Below are 13152 nucleotides of genomic sequence, written 5' to 3' on the forward strand. Positions count from 1 at the left end.
GCACATTGAGTGGATGTTCTCAGAGAACTATCTACAGTCACTCCAAGATCTCTTTCTTGAGTGGTAACAGCTAATTTAGAGCCCATCATTTTATATGCATAGTTGGGATTATGCTTTCCAATGTGCATGACTTTGCATTGATCGACATTGAATTTCATCTGCCATTTTGTTGCCCAGTCAGCCAGTTTTAGACTGATCCCTCTCTACTGGCAAACACCAACTGCAGCTACCTGCCCAAAGCACACAACCAACAGCAACTCCAATGCTCTCTTTAACCCAGCAGCTTAACCACAAAGAGCACATCAAACATGACTGAAGGCAAGACAAGAAACTGGGTTTAATCTGCAGCAAGGGAGCTTTAGGTTAGATATTAGGAAACACTTCCTAACTAATTTATAAGGGTAGGCTTCCAAGGGAGAGGGCATGTCCTCCTTACCTTTCTACACCGCGGTAGTTACACCCTGAAGGCATGTTAAACATGCCAGAAATCTGGGTGCAAAAGCGCCAGCTCAGAAATAGCCCTTTCCTTGACAACGTCGCGCGGCCGCGCGGCCCTGGTTTGGACCCTCCCGTTGCTCGGATGAGCCGAGAGGGTAAAATCCCGCGCTCCCGGCTCGGCCAACATTCCCCTTGGACTTTGGGCCCCGGCCAGTTGGGTACACGGGGACTGGGGCTGCCACACCCTCCCCGTCCCCGGCCGCTTTTCCAAGTAACGTGGCGGCGGGGCCGGGGCCTGGCAGAGGCTCCCCGGGTTTGGCTCGCACAGAGGGGAGGCTGGAGCCCCAGCCCCGCAGCCTTGGCGCCCGCGGCGGTGATTGCCGGCGCGTCCCGCCCACACCCTCCCCGGGGACTCCTCTGCTCCGGCAGCGCCAGCTCCGCTTCCTCCTTGGCCCAGCTGCGCGGGCGGGGCAGGTTCTCCGGCTCCCCGCGGCCGCTCCCGCCGCGGGCGGTGCGAGCCCGGCTGCCGCTCTCCTGCCTCCTGCCGGGCGCTCGACGGACGCTGATGCGGGGGCGGCTGCAGCCTTGGTCTGACAGCCAGGAGGCAGGTGGGTGCCGGCGCCTTCCCTTCCACTTAATGGGGTGATCCGGCCGCTGCTGGGCCGGCCGGCTCCCTCCCAGCACTGAACTGGCCCGGGCTGAGCAGGGGGCCCGGGTTTGCCGCGCCACCCCCGCTATGCTCTCAGTGGCTGCCCCCCCCCCCCCGGGTCGTGTCTCCCCAGCGCTAGGGAGAGGAGGCTGCTTGTCCCGAACCTCCTTAGCAGCGCGTAGCACAAGCCTCCAGCGGTTGCATGACTCTGTGCAGTCAGCAAGGGGAGTTCCAGCCCAGCCTGCCCCTCCGGCATAGGTGCTGGAACCAGGGGTGCGGGGCTGCTGCAGCACCCCCTGGCTTGAAGTGTTTGCCACATACTCCGCATGTACACATGTTCTGAGGGAGGCTGCCATATCGATGGCTCTCAGCGCCCCCCACTACACACGTTGTTCCAGTGCCCCTGCTCTCGGGCAAAGCTGTTCTGCAGGAAAAGTTGTGGGAGGAGGCGGTGAAGCTTTGCTATGTGCGGCCCCGTCTACACGAGCATTTTCCTTGAAATCTCCCACTGTTGCACTACCAACTCTGAGCGGGACTGGGCATGGACAGTATAGTGGTTACAATACCAGTGGGTGTGAGAATAAGAAACGTGTAGAGAAAGGGCCTAAAATAATGCCACTGTAAGATATTGTGGAGATATTTCTCTGGAGTTGGTGCCGGGGGCAGGAAAATAATGCAGCAAAATTGTTTGCAAAGGGAGTGGTGTGGGGATTGCAGTTAATTGGGGAGGCTTTCTGCATTGTCAGAGGGTTTTTGCATGCCTTTCTTGGGTGCTTGCTGGTAACACTCAGAACAGATGCTTTGGAAATGAACCGCTGCTGTCTTTGTCATCATGTATACTTGGGGACAGAGGGTGCAAGAAGCTACCAGTCTGATCTTGTAGCATTTTCTACTCCCCTGTGTACATGCGAATGAGTGCATGAAGAGCAAGGCAGCAAAGAATGAGGGTCCTTCTTCCTTACAGCATGTAGAATGCTTCAAAGCCTTTGGGTCACATTAATCCCTGACAGGTCTCAGAGTAGCAGCCGTGTTAGTCTGTATCCGCAAAAAGAAAAGGAGTACTTGTGGCACCTTAGAGACTAACCAATTTATTTGAGCATGAGCTTTCGTGAGCTACAGCTCGCTTCATCGGATGCATATCGTAACTCCTTTGAGGATTTCCCTCTCTAATGTACTGTATAGTTTTTACAATCATTGGCTAATGTATGCCTAAATTGAATTTATTTTGGAAGGGTACTGAAAGAGAGCTATATATGTTTATGACACAGATTCTGTGTTTCTTACAAACCTGGCACTTGCAGAGACTTCAGTGGGGGCAGAATGCAAGAAGTGCAGGCTCATTCCCAAAGTTTTTAGGAGGCCAGAAAGATTTTGTATTTCCTATTCTTTGTATGTAGTCAAAAGGCTCCAGGGCGATGGTAAAAGCTTTTTTATACAAAGCATATAGTGAATGAGGTACTTACAACATTCAGAGTTGCAACAGACATTTCAATTTAAGGTGTAGAAGAGACCCTTCTTGCAAGGCACTTACAGATTTAATTTTCCATGAACGTAGAAGATTTTTGAGTAGTTTATATTTCGTTGTTAAACATTCATAGTAAACATTGAAAGTGAATTTGTATGAGTCTATACTTCTACTAAGTTTATACCTTTATAGAATGTTCTACATTTCCTTTAAACTGTGCAAGATGTGTACAGCTCTGAGGTTTCTTTTGTAGTGCTGAAAAGCTATGGCTTTCTCTCTCATGTTTGTGTAACTACTTATAGCAAGAGTAAGTTGCAAAAAAATTTTACAGAAAAATCTGCATGTATCCTGAAATTGTAAGATCTCAGAGGTGGTTGTGTGCATGCATTGTGAAATATTGCTAATCAAGTCACTACTTCACATTCTTATATTGTTTTGGTGTGTCAGTTTCTAAAACCACACACTTTTTTGCAATAAAATACAAGTGTGGTGTAATTTAATTGCTATACTTAAATATTGGCTCTGGTAAATGCAAACTATCTGTAGACAAGTCTGTTAGAAATTACAATCAAAGTTTTAAAAAATGCCGGGACAGAGAATGTTTTGTTTTTTTTGTTTTTTAAACACCTTTCTATCTTGTAACTATTAACATACATGAACAGCAACAAAATCATTTAAATTATACAAATTTTTAACTTTATTACCACTCAGATAATAAATTCACATTTCCACCCAAGGATTTAAAATAATATTCATAATAATCCCCACATATCTCACCTTTTATTCCACCTTTTTCAATCTACAGAATATAATGAGGGTCTCAGGTCTGTAGTTAGTGACAACGTGAATACCAGTTTAGAAGGTCTAGTCTGTTGTCTGCTGCACGCTTCATCTAAATGTAAATAGTTAGTCTAATTTACACACATGAGACCTTCCAGAAATTTTTCGTTTCTACTTTTTTGCCTCTGTAAATCACATAATAAAATCACATCATAGCAGCAGGCTATATATGTCCCTTCGGATGGGAATCATGTGCCATGCTTCACTTCTGTTTATCCCCTGTATTTGCCACCTTTAAAAGACCCATTTATGTTTGGTCAGCCTCATATTATTGTCTGTATATTTATTTTTTTCAAACTCCAAAAATGGTAACTATATATTGTAAAATTTTATTTGATCCTAATATAAGGTTATCTATCATTTCCATTGCAATAATTTTCCAGACCTCGTTTCTCCATGCCCCTAACCTTGTGGGATCAGTCCTTTTCCAAAAACAAGATATAGTTAGTTTTTATGTAAATTTCAGAAGTAAGCTCACATCAGCAGTTTCCACAGGGCAAAGATTAGATTAGCGGGGAGAAAATGGTATTATTATTACAGGCACTTGCCTTTTAGCTTTTTAATCATTGAAAGAAAGCAATTCCATGGTATCTCTGTGGCCTTATCATAGGGAAGGGAGCAGGTGCATTCATGTTGACTGGGCAATGAAGCAAGAATTCTGCTTGCTTTTATTGCTAGGTAATTAATTTGTTTGACTGTTATAAATATGAAGCAAGACACGATAGAGAATTTGCATTTCTGTTTCTTTATTGTCATCTTGCAAACTCTCCTTTTAAATTAAAAAAAAACTTTTTAAATATCTGTATATATTCTTCCAAGTTATTGGACCTGATAGTTCTCTCACAATGATGTAGCCCTGTTGGCTTTGGTAGAGTTACTCCTGATTTACACTTGCAGGAGGAGGAGAATCAATGCCCCCTGATCCATGAATGAGCTCCACCCAGACAGAGGGGTTTACTCATTTGGTGCTCATTGCATCAGAGTGCTAGCCATTCCAAGCCATTCCCTCCAACAGGAGGTGATACCAACAGCATATCAAATGTTACATAATTTACAGATATATTATTTATAGTCATGATGGAAGTTTATTAAGCAATTGATAGAAAAGAAGATATGTCTATAATGGCAAAGACTGGGTATTGAACTGTTGAAGAAGCAAAATATGATTAAATAATTAAAACATCTCAGCCAAATATTTATTGTAGTGACAAAGCTGCATTATAGATGCAACAGTGTTAGTGTGGTATCGTCCACAGCTAATGATATAGGGCCAAATTCTCCTTTGTGCTAAGACTGAATACATGGGTATTGAGTATGAGCTCTCCAAAGGCATCAAATGATGGAGATCATAAGACCCGAAGGGACCTCTTTGGACATCGGGTTCAATCCCCTACTATCGCAGGCAACCACATCATATAATCCCACCCATGCTCTCCCATTTCAGGCTGCAGAGTACGAGCAGGAGCTGATCTGTGGCAGACCCACACCAGCCAAAAGCCAACTCAGAGCTACTGTGGATGGGGATCCTTCGGAGTGTACAGAGGGTGAAGATTCCTTCCCCTCACCTCTGTACGGACCCTCTGCTGTCCAACCCCCCGCACAGCTGTAATGCGTCATTTCTGCTGCCCTTTGGGGTTCTGCTCACTTGGGGGCAGGGAGCTAGATTTGGCTCAAGACAGATATCTGTTAGCACCAAAATCATTTATCTTTCTGTATTCAGATATCTAAAAGTGCCTTCCCTGAGTCCTAGGTGCTGTTGAACTGAACATGTTTGTTTTGGTTTGCTGAGAAACATTAAAATACACTAATTTGAGCACAATTATTCTTGTCTCAAATTAGCAGACCAAAGCTAGTTCTTGCTAGGATTTCAACACATTCATTTACTACACCAGTCTCCTTCTATAACTTTGCAGACTCTGAAATACAATTAATAATCCCAAAGTAAATGCAAAGTTAAACATCAGGTAAGTTAATTTACTGTGCTTCCAAAGGTCAGTATGAAACAGCCCAAAATATTAAGTATGTCTTGTCTTATTGTAGGGATTTAACGTAATGCACTATGACATAGAAAATAAAGCTCAGCATAAGCTCAAACAAAATGTTCAGTGAAGGAGAGCACTTTGGCATTCATTTCACTACCATGTTTCTAGGATGAATTGTCCCTTAAGGAAGATAGATATATAGATATATGGATTTCCTGTCGCTGTGGATCTCTGTTTACCATCAGGCCAACAGAACTCATTTGGAATCTCCTCCCCCTTGTGCAATTTTGGGTTCTGGGGATTTTATTTTCCTCACTCCACCCTTTAAATAGTGGGTATTTAACTAATACCCCAGGCCCAGTGGAATCAGAAGCAAGCTTGATTTGAACTCTATAGTTGGGGGCTCTGGATTCTACTACACTACAGTGCAGAAGGCTAGAGATCCACTGACAGCTTCAGGTAAATTTAAAATGGAGGTTTTTTCAATTGAATTAAATATGTAAATTAAATATAAATACAATAATTGCAGTAATCCCTGTGTAATTTATTTTGATAGTAAATTAATTTTCTCCTATCCATCAATTTAAAATGTCCATTGTAGTGCAGAATATTGAACTGAAAATGCCTACATCTATTGGATAAATTATCAGAGAGGGAAGATGGAAATCTTGGCAGCTAAGTAAGGACCAGTGGGAGTCTCCTGCCACCTGGAGAATTGTGGGAGGCAGTTTGGGATTATGGGATTGTCTCACAGAAGTCTATGGAACTACAATTGGTAATAAACAGTGTACCTGCAATAAGTATTTGCAAGACTGGGCCCTTATTCTAAAGCGTAATAATTCCGTTCCTGAAAATATGCATAGATTTATATTAGGGCTGTCAATTAATCGCAGTTAACTCATGCAATTACTCAAAAAAATTAATTGCAATTAAACAATTAATCACAGTTTTAACTGTACTGTGAGGTAATAGAATACCAATTAAAATGTATTAAATATTTTGGATGTTTTTCTACATTTTCATATATATTGTATTTTGTGTTGTAATTGAAATTAAAGTATGTAATTTTTTATTACAAATATTTGCACTGTAAAAATAATAAACAAAAGAAATAGTATTTTTCAATTCACCTCATACAAGTACTGTAGTGCAATCTCTTTGTCGTGAAAGTGCAATTTACAAATGTAGATTTTTTTTTGTTACATAACTGCACTCAAAAACAAAACAATGTAAAACTTCAGAGCCTACAAGTCCACTCAGTCCTACTTCTTGTTCAGCCAATCGCTAAGACCAACAAGTTTGTTTACTTTTACAGGAGATAATGCTGCCCTTTTCTTAGCCCTGGTCTATACTAGGACTTTAGGTCGAATTTAGCAGCATTAAATCGATGTAAACCTGCACCCATCCACACGATGAAGCCCTTTATTTCGACTTAAAGGGCTCTTAAAATCGATTTCCTTACTCCACCCCTGACAAGTGGATTAGCGCTTAAATCGGCCTTGCCGGCTCGAATTTGGGGTACTGTGGACACAATTCGATGGTATTGGCCTCCGGGAGCTATCCCAGAGTGCTCCATTGTGACCGCTCTGGATAGCACTCTCAACTCAGATGCACTGGGCAGGTAGACAGGAAAAGAACCGCGAACTTTTGAATCTCATTTCCTGTTTGGCCAGTGTGACAAGCTGCAGGTGACCATGCAGAGCTCATCAGCACAGGTGACCATGATGGAGTCCCAGAATCGCAAAAGAGCTCCAGCATGGACCGAACGGGAGGTACGGGATCTGATCACTGTTTGGGGAGAGGAATCTGTGCTATCAGAACTCCGTTCCAGTTTTCGAAATGCCAAAACCTTTGTCAAAATCTCCCAGGGCATGAAGGACAGAGGCCATAACAGGGACCCAAAGAAGTGCCGCGTGAAACTGAAGGAGCTGAGGCAAGCCTACCAGGAAACCAGAGAGGCGAATGGCCGCTCCGGGTCAGAGCCCCAAACATGCCGCTTCTATGATGAACTGCATGCCATTTTAGGGGGTTCAGCCACCACTACCCCAGCCGTGTTGTTTGACTCCTTCAATGGAGATGGAGGCAATACGGAAGCAGGTTTTGGGGACAAAGAACATGATGATGATGATGAGGTTGTAGATAGCTCACAGCAAGCAAGCGGAGAAACCGGTTTTCCCGACAGCCAGGAACTGTTTCTCACCCTGGACCTGGAGCCAGTACCCCCCGAACCCACCCAAGGCTGCCTCCTGGACCCAGCAGGCGGAGAAGGGACCTCTGGTGAGGGTACCTTTTAAAATACTATACATGGTTTAAAAGCAAGCATGTGAAAGGATTACTTTGCCCTGGCATTCGCGGTTCTCCTGGATGTACTCTCAAAGCCTTTGCAAAAGGTTTCTGGGGAGGGCAGCCTTATTGCATCCTTCATGGTAGGACACTTTACCACTCCAGGCCAGTAACACGTACTCGGGAATCATTGTAGAACAAAGCATTGCAGTGTATGTTTGCTGGCATTCAAACAACATCTGTTTTTTATCTCTCTGTGTTATCCTCAGGAGAGTGAGATATAATTCATGGTCACCTGGTTGAAATAGAGTGCTTTTCTTCAGGGGACACTCAGAGGAGCCCATTCCTGCTGGACTGTTTGCCTGTGGCTAAACAGAAATATTCCCCGCTGTTAGCCACGGGGAGGGGGGAGGGGGTAGCCACATGGTGGGGGGAGGCAAAATACGACCTTGTAACGAAAGCACATGTGCTATGTATGTAATGTTAACAGCAAGGTTTACCCTGAAAGAGTGTAGCCACTGTTTTATAAAATGTGTCTTTTTAAATACCGCTGTCCCTTTTTTTTTCTCCACCAGCTGCATGTGTTTCAATGATCACAGGATCTTCTCCTTCCCAGAGGCTAGTGAAGCTTAGAAAGAAAAAAAAACGCACTCGCGATGAAATGTTCTCCGAGCTCATGCTGTCCTCCCACACTGACAGAGCACAGACGAATGCGTGGAGGCAAATAATGTCAGAGTGCAGGAAAGCACAAAATGACCGGGAGGAGAGGTGGCGGGCTGAAGAGAGTAAGTGGCGGGCTGAAGAGAGGGTTGAAGCTCAAATGTGGTGGCAGCGTGATGAGAGGAGGCAGGATTCAATGCTGAGGCTGCTGGAGGACCGAACCAGTATGCTCCAGTGTATGGTTGAGCTGCAGCAAAGGCAGCTGGAGCACAGACTGCCACTGCAGCCCCTCTGTAACCAACCACCCTCCTCCCCAAGTTCCATAGCCTCCACACCCAGATGCCCAAGAACGCGGTGGGGGGGCCTCCGGCCAACCAGCCACTCCACCACAGAGGATTGCCCAAAAAAAAGAAGGCTGTCATTCAATAAATTTTAAAGTTGTAAACTTTTAAAGTGCTGTGCTTAAAGTGCTGTGTGGCATTTTCCTTCCCTCCTCCACCACCCCTCCTGGGCTACCTTGATAGTCATCCCCCTATTTGTGTGATGAATGAATAAAGAATGCATGAATGTGAAGCAACAATGACTTTATTGCCTCTGCAAGCGGTGATTGAAGGGAGGAGGGGCGGGTGGTTAGCTTACAGGGAAGTAGAGTGAACCAAGGGGCGGGGGGTTTCATCAAGGAGAAACAAACAGAACTTTCACACCGTAACCTGGCCAGTCATGAAACTGGTTTTCAAAGCTTCTCTGATGCATACCGCGCTCTCCTGTGCTCTTCTAACTGCCCTGGTGTCTGGCTGCGCGTAACCAGCAGCCAGGCGATTTGCCTCAACCTCCCACCCCGCCATAAATGTCTCCCCCTTACTCTCACAGATATTGTGGAGCACACAGCAAGCAGTAATAACAGTGGGAATATTGGTTTCGCTGAGGTCTAAGCGAGTCAGTAAACTGCGCCAGCGCGCCTTTAAACGTCCAAATGCACATTCTACCACCATTCTGCACTTGCTCAGCCTGTAGTTGAACAGCTCCTGACTACTGTCCAGGCTGCCTGTGTACGGCTTCATGAGCCATGGCATTAAGGGGTAGGCTGGGTCCCCAAGGATACATATAGGCATTTCAACATCCCCAACAGTTATTTTCTGATCTGGGAATAAAGTCCCTTCCTGCAACTTTTGAAACAGACCAGAGTTCCTGAAGATGCGAGCGTCATGTACCTTTCCCGGCCATCCCACGTTGATGTTGGTGAAACGTCCCTTATGATCCACCAGAGCTTGCAGCACTATTGAAAAGTACCCCTTGCGGTTTATGTACTCGGCAGCTTGGTGCTCCGGTGCCAAGATAGGGATATGGGTTCCGTCTATGGCCTCACCACAGTTAGGGAATCCCATTGCAGCAAAGCCATCCACTATGACCTGCACATTTCCCAGGGTCACTACCCTTTATATCAGCAGATCTTTGATTGCGTGGGCTACTTGCATCAAAGCAGCCCCAACAGTAGATTTGCCCACTCCAAATTGATTCCCAACTGACCAGAAGCTGTCTGGCATTGGAAGCTTCCACAGGGCTATCGCCACTCGCTTCCCAACTGTGAGGGCTGCTCTCATCTTGGTATTCATGCGCCTCAGGGCAGGGGAAAGCAAGTCACAAAGTTCCATGAAAGTGCCCTTACGCATGTGAAAGTTTTGCAGCCACTGGGAATCGTCCCAGGCCCGCAACACTATGCAGTCCCACCAGTCTGTGCTTGTTTCCCGAGCCCAGAATCGGCGTTCCACAGCATGAACCTGCCCCATTAGCACCATGATGCATGCATTGGCAGGGCCCATGCTTTCAGAGAAATCTGTGTCCATGTCCTGATCACTCACGTGACCGCGCTGACGTCGCCTCCTCGCCCACTATCGCTTTGCCCGGTTCTGGTGCTGCATATACTGCTGGATAATGCGTGTGGTGTTTAATGTGCTCCTAATTGCCAAAGTGAGCTGAGCGGCCTCCATGCTTGCCTTGGTATGGCGTCCGCACAGAAAAAGGGCGCGGAACGATTGTCTGCCGTTGCTCTGACGGAGGGAGGGGCGACTGACGACACGGCTTACAGGGTTGGCTTCAGGGAGCTAAAATCAACAAAGGGGGTGTCTTTACATCCAGGAGTATTTCAGGCAGGACTTCACGGAGGGTTCCAATAAGAAATGGTGCACCTAAGTTATTGTTCTTATTGGAACAAGGAGGTTAGCCTGGCCTCTGATTGATACATGGCTAGATTTACCTCACTGCACCTTCTCTGTGAGTGACTGCAGTGTGACCCAGAGGAACGAGTCCCCTAGACAGGGGAGGAGGCAAATGAGTACAAAACAAATCTGGTCTATTTCTTGTTTTGATCCACTCCATCTATCTTTTACATCTTTGGCTGGCAGCAGACGGTGCAGAAGGACTGCATGCCATCCACATCTCATGGCTGCTCGGCAGAAGATGGTACAGTACGACTGCTAGCCATCCTCATCTCTTGCCTGCCTGGCAGAAGATGGTACAGTACGACTGCTAGCAATCCGTATCACCTGCCTGCTCACCATAAGACGGACTGACTGCAGGACTAAAGAGAATGACTTGGTCAAGTCACTCCAAATTTAGTCCCTGCGCCCATGTCTGTCCAGGCGCTCCCAGCCGACGTGGCCAGGAGCACCTCGGACATGACGATGATGGCTACCAGTCGTACTGTACTGTCTGCTGCCACAAGGCAAGGGGTTCTTGCTACTGTGTAGCAATGCCGTACCGCGTCTGCCAGCACCCAGGAGACATAGGGTGACGGTTACCTGACCAGGCTCCATGCTTGCCGTGGTATGGCGTCTGCACAGGTAACTCAGGAAAAAAGGCGCGAAACGATTGTCTGCCCTTCCTTTCACGGAGGGAGGGAGGGAGGGAAGGGGGGCCTGACGATATGTACCCAGAACCACCCGGGGCAATGTTTTAGCCCCATCAGGCATTGGGATCTCAACCCAGAATTCCAATGGGCAGCGGAGACTGCGGGAACTGTGGGATAGCTATCCACAGTGCAATGCTCCGGAAGTCGACTCTAGCCTCGGTACTGTGGAAGCACTCCGCCGAGTTAATGCACTTAATGCACTTAGAGCATTTTCTGTGGGAACACACACACTCGAATATATAAAACCGATTTCTAAAAAATCAACTTCTATAAATTCGACCTTATTCCGTAGTGTAGACATACCCTTATTTACAGTGTCACTAGAAAGTGAGAACAAGCATTTGCCTGGCACTTTTGTAGCTGGCACTGCAAGATATTTACGTGCCAGATATGCTAAACGTTCATATGCCCCTTCATGCTTCGGCCACCATTCCAGAGGACATGTTCCATGCTGATGACGCTCATTAAAAACATGTGTTAATCAAATTTGTGACCGAACTCCTTGACGGAGAATTGTATGTCTCCTGCTCCGTTTTACCCGCATTCTGGCATATATTTCATGTTTTAGCCATCTTGGATGATGATCGAGCACATGTTGTTCATTTTAAGAACACTTTCATTGCTTATTTCACAAAACGCAAAGAAGGTACCAATGTGAGATTTCTGAAGACAGCGACAGCACTCGACCCAAGGTTTAAGAATCTGAAGTGCCTTCCAAAATCTGAGAGGGAAGAGGTGTGGAGCATGCTTTCAGAAGTCTTAAAAGAGCAACTCTCCGCTGTGGAAACTACAGAACCCAAACCACGAAAAAAGAAAATCAATCTTCTGCCAGTGGCATCTGACTCAGATAATGAAAATGAACATGTGTCGGTCCGGACTGCTTTGGACTGTTATTGAGCAGAACCCGTCATCAGCATGGACACAAGCCCCTTGGAATGGTGGTGGAAGTATGAAGGGACATATGAATCTTTAGCACATCTGGCACATAAATATCTTGCGACGCCAGCTACAACAGTGCCATGTAAACACTTGTTCTCACTTTCAGGTGACATTGTGAACAAGAAGCAGGCAGCATCATCTCCTGCAAATGTAAACAAACTTGTTTGTCTGAGTGATTGGCTGAACAAGAACTAGGACTGAATGGTCTTGCAGGCTCTAAAATTTTACGTTTGTTTTATTTTTGAATGCAGTTATTTTTTGTACATAATTCTACATATGTAAGTTCAACTTTCATGATAAAGAGATTGCACTACAATACTTGTATTAAATACTATACTACTGAAATACTAAATACTACTGAAAAATACTATTTTTTTTACAGTGCAAATAATTGTAATCAAAAATAAATATAAAGTGAACACTGTACACTCTGTATTCTGGGTTGTAATTGAAATAAATATATTTGAAAATGTGGAAAACATCAAAAAATATTTAAATGGTATTCTATTATTGTTTTAACAGTGCGATTAAGTACGATTACTTTTTTTAATCGTGATTACTTTTTTAATTGCTTGACAGCCCTAATTTATATCAAGGAAAGTTCTTACATATTTTGTTAATAATTAAGTTTAAAAGACCCTGGATGAAATCCTGATGCCATTGAAGTCGGTGGGAATTTTGATCTCTGTGGAACCAGGATTTCACCCCATATTCATTTGGGGTCATATTATAAAACTGTTGTTCATGTTGAGTAATAGCTTATTCCACCAGGAAGAGTAAGTTTGGGTGTACTATTGGAGTAAGGTACTACTCAACATGATTAAGGGTTTCACACTCAGACCCTTAGGTAACTAGCCATGTAGGGTACAATAAAAATGAATCGATCCATAATATTAACATCCACAAAATGCCAGGTGGGGTTGTTCTGTTCTGATATTTAATGTTAGATATTTAATAGCCAGTTGAATTGTAAACAGTTAACCTATAT

At 45.0% G+C, this 13152-nt stretch overlaps 2 protein-coding genes across 6 annotated transcripts in view; both read left to right on the top strand.

The window, feature by feature from the left end:
- TSGA10 (testis specific 10) overlaps positions 1-13152 on the top strand; it is a 200730-nt gene that overhangs the window by 98383 nt on the left and 89195 nt on the right. The gene's annotated exons all lie outside the window — the stretch shown is intronic.
- On the top strand, positions 563-8917 carry LOC144930752 (uncharacterized). Of its 2 annotated transcripts, none has more exons than XM_078853879.1 (2): positions 563-1046; positions 8233-8917. In XM_078853879.1, the coding sequence occupies exons 1-2, from the start codon at positions 581-583 to the stop codon at positions 8751-8753; spliced, it is 987 nt and encodes a 328-aa protein (XP_078710005.1). In that variant the 5' UTR covers positions 563-580; the 3' UTR covers positions 8754-8917. The 2 variants fall into 2 exon arrangements, 1 of the variants encoding a protein (XP_078710005.1); XR_013636092.1 differs by lacking the exon at positions 563-1046 and adding an exon at positions 7497-7651.

The sequence above is a fragment of the Lepidochelys kempii genome, chromosome 1 (genome assembly GCF_965140285.1).
Source record: "Lepidochelys kempii isolate rLepKem1 chromosome 1, rLepKem1.hap1, whole genome shotgun sequence".
Lineage (NCBI taxonomy): Eukaryota > Metazoa > Chordata > Testudines > Cheloniidae > Lepidochelys > Lepidochelys kempii.

Coding starts and splice junctions, on each gene's coding strand:
- LOC144930752 (XM_078853879.1), top strand. CDS start 581: ATGAGCCGAGAGGGTAAAATCCCGCGCTCCCGGCTCGGCCAACATTCC. Junction 1,047..8,232: donor GTCTGACAGCCAGGAGGCAG/GTGGGTGCCGGC, acceptor TTTCTCCACCAG/CTGCATGTGTTTCAATGATC.